Source organism: Nothoprocta perdicaria, unplaced genomic scaffold, assembly GCF_003342845.1.
Source record: "Nothoprocta perdicaria isolate Ctin4 unplaced genomic scaffold, notPer1 scaffold_207, whole genome shotgun sequence".
Classification (NCBI taxonomy): Eukaryota; Metazoa; Chordata; class Aves; order Tinamiformes; family Tinamidae; genus Nothoprocta; species Nothoprocta perdicaria.
Genome location: NW_020455283.1, coordinates 409,750 through 422,589, shown reverse-complemented (window position 1 = coordinate 422,589; position 12,840 = coordinate 409,750). Strand labels below are relative to the sequence as shown.

The 12,840-nt window shown below is 50.5% G+C and overlaps 1 protein-coding gene across 1 annotated transcript in view; it reads left to right on the top strand.

The window, feature by feature from the left end:
• Positions 1-1,017: 1,017 nt before the first annotated feature.
• The window catches only part of FAXC (failed axon connections homolog), a 21,136-nt gene continuing 9,313 nt past the window's right edge, over positions 1,018-12,840 (top strand). Inside the window, exons 1-3 of the mRNA XM_026038317.1 lie at positions 1,018-1,149; positions 7,360-7,556; positions 12,385-12,602. Coding sequence (XP_025894102.1) covers positions 1,111-1,149; positions 7,360-7,556; positions 12,385-12,602 — 454 coding nt within the window. The 5' untranslated portion in view covers positions 1,018-1,110. The remainder of the gene's footprint in view (positions 1,150-7,359; positions 7,557-12,384; positions 12,603-12,840) is intronic.

Below are 12,840 nucleotides of genomic sequence, written 5' to 3'. Positions count from 1 at the left end.
AGCTGGTTGGGGTGCGCCCCGGGAGTGCCGAGCGGCATGGGGATGCGCCCCGGGAGTGCCGAGCTGGATAGGGATGCGCCCCGGGAGTGCCGAGCGGCATGGGGATGCGCCTCGGGAATGCTGCGATGTATAGGGATGCGCCGGCAGCGCGTCGGGAATGCCGAGCTGGATAGGGATGCCCCTGCAGGAAGGGCGCCCGGGAATGCCGAGCTGGATGGGGATGGGCCCCGGGAGTGCTGAGCTGGATGGGGATGCGGCCGCGGGAAGGGCGCCGCGGGAATGTCGCGCTGGATGGGGATGCGCCGGGAGCGCCGCGGGAATGTCGCGCTGGATGGGGATGCGGCCGCGGGAAGGGCGCGGCGGCGGCCGCAGGGCCGCAGTGCTGCGCGCCGCGGGTACCCCGGGCCGGGCCGCCCTGCGCGGGCAGAAACGGTGTCTGTCCGCAGAAACGGTGTCCGCAGAAACGGTGTCGGCGCGTTCATGGCTCCCGGCGGGAGCGCGAGGCGGCGGCCGGGCCTCCTGGCAGCCCCCGAGGAGAAGCCTCGGGCCTCGCCGCACCTGCGGCCATCTTATGTCCCCGCAGCCCCGGGGCTGCGGCCCCGCGTGTCCCCCCGTGTCCCCGCGTGTCCCCTGGCTGCGGCCCCGCGTGTCCCCCGTGTCCCCTGGCCTTGGGCTGCGGCCCCACGTGTCCCCCGCAGAGCCCCGGGCCGGCCCTTCCCGCGGGCCTGGCCCCCGCAGGGGCTCTGCGCCCCGCGCCCCGTTTCCAGCTCTCCCAGCTCTCCCTGGCTGGAATTAGCTGATCCTGCCGCCCGCTCCGATGACCTGAGGGCTTCTGGGTGACTCCAGGCGCCGGGAATGAGCAAATAAATAAATAAAAGCGATTGCAGCTGTCCATTAAGGAAGGATGTACGTTCTGCCCCAGCCAGGGCTTCTGCCGTGTGTGTTTAATATGTTGATGTGTGACGCACTTGTTTGTTTCCTTAATTCCCCCCTTTTTATTTTCTTTTTGCCAGGAAAGAGCAAGAGGTTGACTCCAAAGATGCCATTATACTGCATCAGTTTTCAAGGCCTAACAACGGGGTTCCAAGTCTATCTCCTTTCTGCCTGAAAATGGAAACTTACCTAAGGATGGCTGATCTACCCTACCAGGTAAATTTAGACACCGTTTCTTCATGTTGCAGTTATTTATTATCATGTGAAATGGCAAATAGGAAGAAAAAATATATCCCCAAGGGCCTGCCCCATGGAAGGAGATGTGAAACGTACGTACAGTGAGGTGGGTAGTCTGCTGCTGCATCCTCTCTAGCCAAATTTGTGCTGTAGCCTTTAAGGGGATGACTGGATAAGCAGGTTGGTCTAAGCAGTTGTAGGTTTAGTTGGCAAACCTGAATGAGTGTTAGAAACTAATTCCGATTAGAAATGCTTAAGTGGGAGAGTAGTATGGAGCTTATATAATGCCAAATAATACCCTAAAACTGAAACAGTGTTATTTGGTCTCTGATTTTCACCATGCTAAGGAGATCAGGATTGCACAGGGGAAAGTTCTTATTTTCCTGGGTTTTTCTCCTGTGCTGTCCTTGAAAGATGTGTGTTCCCTTCATGTAACCCCTTGTCATGGGTGCCTCCCTCAGGTGAAGGAAAATGGGGTTGTTTCTGGAGCTCTTGGACCCTGTGTTCCAGCTGGGTCCCGCTGAGCAGAACCCCGTGCTGTCCTTCCACAGGGGATGGAGCTCAGGCCGCTGCAGGGAGTGAACGACGGGAGAGCAGGATCTGGATGTAGCTCTCATGTTTGCACAGGTCAGGGTTTAGTTGTGTTGCCACCCGTTTGGCTTTGGCTTTGTTGCAGTGGTGGCAGAGAGGTTATGCACAGTGCAACACACAGGATGAGCACATTTTTTCCTGTTTATAGACATACATCACGTGCATTTAAGATGATACAACAGTAATGAGAAATACGATAATGAGCCTAGGCAGGAGAAATATGTGGGAAATGGCTCTGTTTTTCAAGCAGAGTAAGTTTGGGACCTGGCTTTGTCCGGAAGGGGCTGAGCTGTGGGGAAGTTGCACGCTCACCCCAAGTGGGTTCAGATTCCTTGTATTTTAGTGCATGTTAAGCTATATGAAGGATGCTTTTTAAGGTATAATGTATTGCAAGGGAAATAAGGCCTTTTACAATTTTTAACGTGTTTGTGATGGATATCCTACTTTCTAATCTGATGAAAGCACTCCTACCTTTTAAAGCATGAAATTTAATGCCCATGATCTTAAAATTAATGAGGCTTGAATCAAGTACTGCAGCATATTGCAGAGAGATTTCCAGGCCGCAGGATGCACTTTCCTCAGTTTAGCTTACAGAATCTGTGAGATACTGAAGTTTGAACAGGGTCAGGAGGACTAAGATGCAGCATAATATAGGTAGAAACTGCACATTTGAAGGGAAAACTATTTTTGGTGGAATCTGTGTTCTGTTTGTGCAGTTCAGAGGTTTGTCATGATTACAAGTGCCTTAGTGGAGAGTAATTAAAGTTGTAGTATAGAAGAGGATTGTCACAGAACTTGATTTCTGAAAGATAATGTTTTACACTTGGGTGGGCCCTCTTAGAGAGGGAAGGCTTTCTAGAGAGTTATTCTTCCCCTGTTTTTTTCGGTAAGGAATTGATCTGGCCACAGATAAACCACTGCATTCTGCTGTTGCTCCCGCTGCTCCCTCCAAGAGCAGGTAAGCTGCTGTGGGTGCCTGAGCTGGGGTGGATCAGCGCGACCCCCATGAGCCACAGCTTGGCCTCTCAGCCCCCTTTGCCGCTTCCCTCTTGCCCTTTCCCAGCCTGTGCTTCCCTGTTCCACGTGGAAGTCAGGCTGGGAAGCCCAGGTGGGTGAGCATGGGAGCAGGCAGCGACACGAACGGGTAGTGTGTGAAGTTCTGACCTGGGTTCTGCCCGTGCGGATCCTGGTGCCCGGGGCAGGAGCAAGCGGCGGGAGGAGATGGGACCCGCGGCTGCTCCCGGGAGCGGGACCGCCGGCCGTGGGCTGTTCTCGGGAGCAGCGCTGCCGGCTCGCAGCGTTCCTGAGGCAGCCGGGGTGTGGGAAGGCGAGGGGCAGGAGCTGCTGTGGGGCTGCGCAGCAGTGGCCGGAGCGGCCGCCCGGGCCCCGGCCCTGGGTGCGGAAGCGGCTCCGTGGCTCGTCAGGGCTGGCGCCTCGTGCTCCCTGCTGCAGGCTTGGCTTCCCAGCTTCCCAGTGTTCCCAGCCTGCCCTGTTGCAGAGAACCTTCTTCTCAGCCTAAACGGAAGTGCTGTCCTTAATTTTGTTCTGCCATACTCTGTAAAAAAAAAAAAAAAAGAAGTGGAAAAGGAGTCAAAACAGAGGAAGGAGGTGGAGCACAGTCCCCTCGTGGCCTTGTCCTGAGGTGCCTCTTGCCCGCAGTGCGGTCAGGTCACCGGGCCAGGCTGGTGCTCACGCTGCTGCAGGAAACCTCACCTGAGGAACAGGAGAGAGCAGCGCTGAGCAGCGGGGCCCTGCTTGCTGTGGGTCACTGCCCCCCCTCGCTCCATGCTGCTCAGTAGGGAGTCTTGATGCCGGTAGCTCCTGGTGCAGAAGGGAGGTTGGCTCCCCTGCTGCAAGAGCATCTCATCCCTTGTTTGCTTGGTGAGCAGCCTTGCGTGGAATTTCAGGGTTGGAGCGTGTTTAGAGGTGCGGGTAAGCTGTGAGCTGAGGAAACAGCTTTTCTCATCCGGAAGAATCAGGGATTGCGTCCCTGCCGTGGGAGCGCGGTGCTGCTGTTGGCCATGAAGGGCAGGGCAGGAGCAGGAGCAGGAGCAGACTGCAACGGGACACTGAGAACACCGTGTCGTTGGAGGGAAGAGGAGAAACAGAGGGATTTGGAGCTGGAATTAGTGGCCAACAGGGAATCTGCTACCCGGAGACTTTTGTTTTTCTTTCTTGGTTTTATTTTGCCCCCTACCACAGGCCGTGCAGAGGACAGGACACCCGCTCCCCATGTGCTGGGGAGCTGCCCCACGTGGGGCTGTGGGTCGGCACCCCCAGCAGGAGGCTGCTTAGGAGGAACGATGGAAAACAGGGGCTGCAAAGGAGTGTTCCTGTCGAAAATTCCTACCTGCCGTGAGAAACCAAAGTCGGGAGCAGTTGCCAGCTGCGGCTTAGGACACAGGGGTTTTGCTCCTTTAATTCCTTGTGCTTTGGCTTTAGTGCACTGGAGTATGTGAGAATTTGCTGGGGGTCACAGAAGTGTTTGAATGGCACTGGAGGAGAGAAGTGGGTGTAGTGGAATATTCCAAACTTTTCCTAATACCACTTGGTCCAGATATCTTCTTTTAGATTTTTTGAAACTATATTTCTTAGTTTTAAGTTTCCCCTCTAATAAAATTGAAGCAGCTCTTTCCAGGCTAGGCTTCAACACTATAAACTAGCTGTTTTTTTTCTCCGAAGTGTATGAACTTGAAGCTCCTCGTATAGTTTGTTTTGAAGGAACCCATCTTGGGTGCCTATGGAGATCTTCTGGGGTTATCCTGTGGATATTAAAGCTCTGAGGATTTATATGAACTGATAAGTATTAGCACAGCAGAAACATGCTGTTTCCTTTGACATCTAGGAAAATGATCACCCCTTTGAGAAGATGCGTGAAGAAAGGTAAGACATGAGCAGCAGTAAAGCAGAATTTGGAGCCCTATTTTTTTCTGGAGAATACTATAAAATGACTCCAGAGTGCCCTATGCCATTCAGTTTATAAATTCCCCTATAAAAGAGCTTCCCAGAGGCTTTTATTAAAGTTGCTTTGCAGGCTGCAGTTAATGTTCTATGAGAGGGCTTTTTTCTTTTTTCTTATGGTGCTACCAAAGTTTCTACCCTGCTTTGCAGCTGGACCAGTTTTTAAGTGGAAAGTTGATAAATATTTGATGGCAATTAGTAGTAGCTATAAGGATGCAAAGATTTCAAGCCTAAAAATACCAGCTTGAGAACAGTGAATACAAGAACAGAATAAGAGAACATTTGTCCAGAGATTCAGGGGGCCTTAGATCATCAAAAGACACTTCCTGCTTTGTTTGATAAACTAAATCACAGAATCACAGATTGTAACAATTGTAATAAACGTAACAAAACATGAAAATCCTGAGCATTTTTTTTTCAGTTCACCTAAACCAACTTTCCCATAGGAACCTTAGCCATAAAGGTTTTGAAAGTGAAGTAAACTAACAAAACCTTTTTCTATTAAAAAATGTATAAAAATGTATAAAACCTGAATAAGCTTGTATTTACGTAGGAAGAACTTACTTTACTTTTTTCCTGGATTGCAGAGCATGTAAGCCACTTTATTACATTAATGAAGTCCAGCAGCTTCTGCAGTGTTTGTGAATAACGAAGGATATGTCTTACTGGAAAGCCCCCTGGGCCTTAGACCTCGCTTAAATGAGCAGTGCTCGATAGACACATTGCACATCCCAGGAGATGAAGATCACGATTCTCCACTGGATACCTGTAGGAATGTGTTAGCAAGAGGGCCCCTCGTGAGGGCGGGTGGGCGCTGCGCAGCCGTGGGGCTGCTGCCGTGGACCGAACCCGTGGGGTCCCCTCGTCCTGAGCTGGAGCCCTCTGCCTTGTGCTCCGCGTGTGGATGGGTCGGTGGGAGCCTGCGGGCCTGGCGCCTCCTGCCATCACCTCTGCTTGGGCAGGAGGCCCAGCCGGGACTGCCGGCGGGAGGCCCTGCCTCTTCCCAGCAGTGGTTCCCGTTTCTCCTGCCTCCATCCGAAGGGAAGAGCACTTGGAGGTGGCCGGCCGCTCGCAGTGCGGAGCGTGGATGTGGCTTGAGCAGCAGCCCAGACCCCCGAGTGGGGTGCCCAGGGAGAGGGCTGGGTTGGAGCTGCCTTCTGGTGTCTGCTCTCTTAGAGTCTTAATGATGCCTTAATCAGTGTGAGTCACAGAATCACAGGATGGTTGAGGCTGGAAGGGACCTCTAGAGATCATCCAGTCCAACCCCCTGCTCCAGCAGGGACACCCAGAGCACGGGGCACAGGGCGGCGTCCAGGCGGGTTTGGAAGGTCTCCAGAGAAGGAGACTCCACAGCCTCCCTGGGCAGCCTGTGCCAGGACTCTGTCACCCTCACAGGGAAGAAGTTCCTCCTCACATGGAGATGGAACTGCCTGTGTTTCAACTTAAACCTATTACCCCTTGTTCTATCACTGGCCACCACTGAGAAGAGTTTGGTCCCTTCCTCCCTACATTCCCCCTTCATGTACTAATTGTGATTACTAATTACTAATGTACTAATACTAAAGTCAAAACAGCTGCTAATCCTAAACATTCACAGCTGAGGAACTAGACCCTAAAATAGTTGGGGTGACTGACGGGTATTGGGTTCAGAGTGCCTGTTATTTGTGAGTCTGTGATTCGTGTTTCTGAGCCAGGGTTTTTTTTTTTCTCTTTCTAAATAACAGCACACCAGGAGATGAACCCCAGGGAAGGAAAGCAGTCGTGCCCTGTGTCTCCACTTTCAGAAGGAAAAAGAGAGTTGGAGTCAAATGCCTGATCACATTTTACAAGCCAGGGATTCCTGTAGAGCTTGTCAGAATGAGAAATACATTTTCTATTTAAGCTCCATGTCCCACCTCCTTCAACTGTATAAAGCAGACAATACCTTAATATTCCTGTAGGAATGCTACGTTAAGAAGATATATGAGTACAGCAGTAGACTAATGTTGTACTTGGCAAAGGTGCTGAACTGCAGTAGATCCAGTTGTAATAAGTGTGTCTGTAAATACATGAAATTTCAAAGCTGTGAGATGTAGGGGCCTGTGCACGGGCAGACGTCCCCGCTCCGCAGCGGGGCACGGGGCACATCTCACCGTGCTCTGTGGGGCTGTGTGTGCACTGTGGGGCTGTGTGTGCACTGTGGGGCTGTGTTTTACCCTCAGAGCTGGGGCAGCTTTCGGAGCAGCGAGGGCCTTGATCTTTGAGCACGTGCAAAGTGCCGCCCTGTGTGAGAGCCAATGTCAGCGCTATTCCTGGAGCTGAAAACCTGGCCTTAGAGCCCTGGGCTCGGCTCTGGGAGGGTGTCCAGGCTCTGGAGTAAATCGCCCAGTTCCTAAGCAGTGTTAGAGCACACAACTTCTGGTATAAAAGCATTGCAGGGCCTGGAAGTAGCTGCTTTTATAGTTTCTTATGTAGAGTAATACTGTTGCTCTCATTCTGTAGCTAGTAGAGTATTGTCCTTTCTGGAATGTTTGTTGGATAATGTTGCCTTTAAAACATGGAGAATTATTATTAAGAAAAATACTTATTTTGATATAAACAGAATCTCAAGGGCCTTTTTGTCTGTATGTTTGTTTGTTTACTTGCTTTTTTTCTTAGAACTATTTTGATGGAAAACTTTCCCCTCAAGGGAAAATGCCTTGGATTGAATACAATCACAAAAAGGTGTCTGGCACTGAGTTCATTATTGACTTTTTGGAAGAGAAACTTGGAGTGAATTTAAATAAAAACCTGGGTCCACATGAAAGAGCTGTTTCCAGAGCAGTGACAAAAATGGTGGAGGAGCACTTCTATTGGTAAGCTTGCATGGTAAAGCCACTTCTGTTGTGCTGCTGTCAAACCTGCACCTGCAACTTGTGTGGAAATGTGTGCTTGTTTGTTTTGCAGAAAACCCCAGCTCGGTTATGAGTTTTGCAAGTCTTTTTGCTCTAGGGAGCTGGTGCTTTCACCCATCTTTCTGCTCGCTAGGATAAATCCGGAGCGACTCCTGTGGGAGCTGTGGCCCCGTGTAAGTGACAGGAGGAATGAGGCCCTTTGGAGCTGCAGCCTTTGCAGAAGGGAGCACCAGGGCGCTCGCTCCTGTTGCACGGGGCCTTTGGAGCTGGAGAAACAGCCAACGGTTAAAGCTAAGAGTCAAGATGAGCATCTACTTCTGTGGTGTGACAGGGGAGAGCTCCCAGCAAATACAGAGCTTGGACTTCACCCCAAATCCTCTGTTCTTACTGCTTTTAATTATCTGTGTGTGTGATTGCAACATGTGTGATCGTCCTCTCAACCCGGGATTGTCCTGTTAATGTCCTGGAGTGCCAGCTGGGAGGACACAGTATCCCGAAAATGTAGTGTCCACCTGAAGTACCTCATATGAACTTTCATGTGAACGAACGAAAATCTAAAACTGTTGGTACTTAATATTTACTCTTACCTTTACAAAAGTATATTTTTTATTATTATTATTATTATTTTAAATGTTTATTTATTTATTTATAAATCCTGACAGGCTCCTGGGGACCCCTAATGCTTGGACTGGCCCTAGCTAGCAAGTGCTTTCTACTACTTTAATCTTAGGAGAGGGCTCTCGGGGGCATTAACGCCGATTCACCTAAGGAGAAGCTAAAGCTTTGAGGTTAGCCAGTGTAACCTGTTAGGTTGCCTTTTTTGTATTGTCAAACACAATGACAATAGTGTTTTTGTCACAGCCATAGTGGGGTTTTTTTACATGTTTTAATGTAACTTATTGCTTGTTTTGTCTCTCAGGCGCATGTGAATGTGCCCTCTTGCCGTGTTGTCCAAGCTGGAGTGCCCCAAGAGCAGGAAAAGCGGGATGTGGTGCTATAAGTGAACCCAGCTTTGGGAATTTGAACTTGGCCATGTTGTAAACAGAATATAAGCACTGTTTAAGTGCATCAAGCCAGTTATAACAGTGCTGTCCCTCCTGCATTTGGCAAGGTTGAAGACCTAGTGCTGCAAAAGCTGCTTCCCTTGGAAGCTGCACAGCGAGCAGCATTTCTGCAGCCACCTGAGCAGTGACCTTGTTAACATCCTTAGGTGTATCGGGAAATGCCAGCCCACAAACTCCCTCCTTTCCTTGCACAGGATTCACATGGGAAAAATAACCCTTGGCTCACATCATCCTCACACGCCTCCCTTGCCTTGCCATGCATTTCTTTTAATTTCAGTGTAGGGATGATCAGGCAAACCACTGTGGATGAGTCATGTTCTCCATCTCTTCTGAATTTCATAACAAGGCCAAAGCTGCTGCTATATCTGTGCTTCAGATTTATTCCTTCCCTACAGTGTTATTCCTTAACGTGTTATTCTTGTATTTATAGTGTAAGAATTGTGCAGATGTTCTGGCACAAATGGAAATGCTAATATTTCCCCAAATGCTCAGTTCAAGCGAATATTTAAAATAATTATGTGGTCACATAACCACTAACTGTACTGCAAATTACATAATTAGGCTGAATTAGACTACACAGGCTACCTGATTTCTGCCATTTCCTGACTTTTTTGTAGCTTTGCTGATGTCCTGTTTATGTAACTTGAGGCAGAGGGATGACAGTGGGATTAAATGCAGAGCAGCTTTTTTTTGTGTGTGTGTGGTAGAAAGCACAGTGTAATCAACCTTTGAATGGAATTATTTAGTGAAGTGTCTGGTAAAGCCAGTTCTAAAAGTGGTTTTAACTTTGTCTCTAAATCTGATTCTGCATTTTTCTTTGGCTACTCCGGGCCACAGTTTTTTAGGAATAAACTCAAACTGGTCTGCTTAGCTGCATTCCCCCCACGCAGATTTGGAGTCTGGAAAGCTTTGCTCATTGTGGGTGACAGGGACACGTCATGCGTGTCCAGTGGCTTCTGCTCTCCCTGCATCTCCCTCGGGATGTCAGGCTCCTCGTGTGCTCGCTGCCGCTTCCGCATCCAAATGCTTCCTGCCCCAGAGCTTCCAAGTGGGCGCAGGGCAGCGTCGCTGTTTTACAGCACGGAGCGATTGTGGGATCCTCCTTCCTCCCGACTGATGAAGTCAGAGCTGCCCCAGACGCGGCCGCTGCGCTTGGTGCAGAGCCCGCTGTCGGGTGAGATCCAAGGGGCAGGATGAGCAGGGAGCAGCCGGAGAGGCCTCCCAGGACTCTGCAGCTGCGGCGGAGCCTCCTGCCTCCCGTCTGGTTTGCTCCCGCGTTGCTGCCGGGCCACCTCAGGTATCCCGTTGTAGTACCTGGACTGTGCTGCAGAGCCGCCGGGGAAGCTGGTTTCCCCCGTGCTGGGCAAGAGGGGGCTTGGGGCGAGACCCACAGCGCTGCTTCCAGGGGACAGCTCCTCTTGGCTTGTGTCAGCAATGCGCATAGCAGCAGGCAGATGCAGAAATGCTTGTAGCTATTTCCCGATGACAGCGGCAAGACGAGATTCTTTCTTCCCGTTCCAGGTTGTGTCTGCCCGAGGTGTTTTGTCCTTTCACACGCCCGTGAAACGGCAGCTCCGAAATGTTCTGCATTAGCAGCGCCCTGTGTGCTTTCAGCCCAGTGTCAGCCCATCTTTTTTAGTTTTGTTTCACCTTTTCTGTCCGTTGTTGAGTAAAGCAGTGTTGCACTACAGCCCTTGGCCCAAGCTCATGTTCCACTATGGCACTATCTGCTGCCTCCTTTACTTGCTGCCATGTGCCTCCTTTTATTTTGGCACCCCTTTCTATACCTGGCCTGCTCTCAGGCTCCACTTGCTGCTGTTAGCCCAGCAGCTTCAGGAGAATTCAGGTTTTTGAAAAATAAGGAAGCTGGTGTAAAGCACTTCCATTCAAAGGGCTGTATCCAAGTATCAGGGGGATGTTTCTTGTCAGAGTAATACAATGAAAGAATTTGTAGGGAATTTTGCTGAGGACTGCAGCCATGCACAGCGGAGCAGGCAGGTTTCCTTCGCTCGCTGTCCATGTGTTTGCAGCACAGCCCGCCCGGGCCTCCCCATTCCCGACTCCGTGACAGCAGCCGGAGGAGGCGACCTTATCCCGCAGCGGCCAGTGTGTCGCAGAAACAGCAGTCAGCCTTTTGTGCTCCGCGTTGCTGTGGCTGTAAATCTGAGCTGCAGGTGGATTGCTTATTTTGTAGACCGTTTGGGCAAATATCCTCCTTTTTCCTCATGCTAGTGGTAATTCAAATGAAGAACCTGTTAAAACAGCTTCTTAAAGGATTAGTACTTCTGTCATAGTGTAAAAGTAGTTTTCTGAGATGAGGGGCCAAATTCAACTTCTGTTTATGATATGTAGGGATTAGTAAAGCACACTGTAAGAAGTAGGAGTTCCTCAGATTTTGCTTTGTTTTTGTGTGTGTGTTTTTGGTTGTTGATTATTTTTCTTGAGTTTCTGCTCAGCGTAGACGCTAAGGAAATAACAAGGAATTAGCAATATGTGCAGTGATAAAACCAAGTCATACTAGAAATGAGAAAAACTGAGTTCTGATCGTCTTGGGAGCGAAAGAATTTAATGTAAAGATTTTGCATATGCAAACTTGTACCTTTGATATTTCAACTTTTCAGTGCAATGTCGCTTGTTTGTTATATCTCTGTGGGCCTGTTTCCCTAAAATGTCAAGTGTGGAAGTCCACTTTTAGATTTTTTGTTTGGAAACTCCTGAAAATACTGTAAAATAATGGCTATAAGCTCACAAATGTTTGTCAGTTCCTGTTGGCTTCACATATTTGTTTCATCTACGTTGAGATGTAATGCTCTGTAGCCTTTTTTTTTCCATTTTCCTGTGAAATTAGTGATAGAAGTTGCATAGTCTCTTTTATTTCTTTAAAATATCCCTTATCAGAAGGTATTAAATATTAGAAAAGTTAATGGTTCTTTTTGTACACATTTTTTAACTAGCAATGGCAACAAGCCCTTTTTCTTTCTCTGCTAAAGCAGTGAAGAATAAAAATTCATGTTAGGAACATAAATTGTAGCTGATAAAAAAAATGATAAAGCATGTTTTCAAGTTAGTGTATTCAATGAAGCTGAAGCCACTCAATGAAGCTGAAGTACAACAAAATCCCTTAGAAATATATCCCTTCCAAGATAAACATTAGGCAGTTAAAAAACACAGGAGATACAGCCTAGTTGAACAACCACCTCCTCAACTGCACGTGGGACTTCTGGGATAAGGACTGTGTCCTGGCTAGTCTCTGTGCAGAGCAGTGTCTTTTCAAGGAATGTTTCCTAGGAGAGAGTTTATTTGGGGCCAAGTTGCAGCACTGCAGAGTTCCAGGAGTGCAGGAACCGGGGAGGACAGGTCGGCAGGACAGGGCTCCCGCTTGCCCAGCTCCAGGCAGTCTGGCTCTCCTCAGCTCATCCATCTGCTTGTCACGGCGCTGTCTTAGGGCAGTTTAACACAACTGTGCCGCCCTGCTTGTTTCAGTGGTCCCCTTGTTCCTTAAGGGGGTCACAGCTTCTGGAGCGACTGAGCACCGCGCGGCCTGCGGAAGGGCTGGAGAACCAGCTGCGCCATGCATGGTTCTCGTTGATGGCACTAAGGGCCCTGGCGCCCTGTGAGGGCAGCGGGTTGTGCAGCGCGAGGGAGGCTCGCCTGTCCGCAAGGGCTCTCCCGAGCGGGGCCACGGGCGGCTGGCGCTGCCTTAACCTGTTCTCGCCTCCTTGCAGGACGCTGGCCTACTGCCAGTGGGTGGAGAACCTCCACGAGACCCGCAAGATGATCTCCATGTACGGCCCCTTCAGCGACCTGCTCAAGTGGATCCTGTGCCACCTGACGAAGGGCATCGTGAAGCGGGAGATGTACGGCCACGGCATCGGCCGCTTCTCCGAGGACGAGATCTACGCGCTGATGGAGAAGGACATGCGCTCGCTCGCCGGCCTCCTGGGTAACGTAGTGCGCGCGGCCGCCTGTGCGCAACCCCCAGCACCGCCTGTGCGCAGCCCCCAGTGTGCTGCCTGTGCGCAACCCCCGCGGCTGCCTGTATGCAGCCCCTGCGGCCGCCTGTGTGCAACCCCCGGCACCGCCTGTGCGCAGCCCCCGGCACCGCCTGTGCGCAGGCCCCGGTGTGCTGCCTGTGCGCAACCCCCGCGGCTGCCTGTATGCAGCCCCCGCGGCCGCCTGTG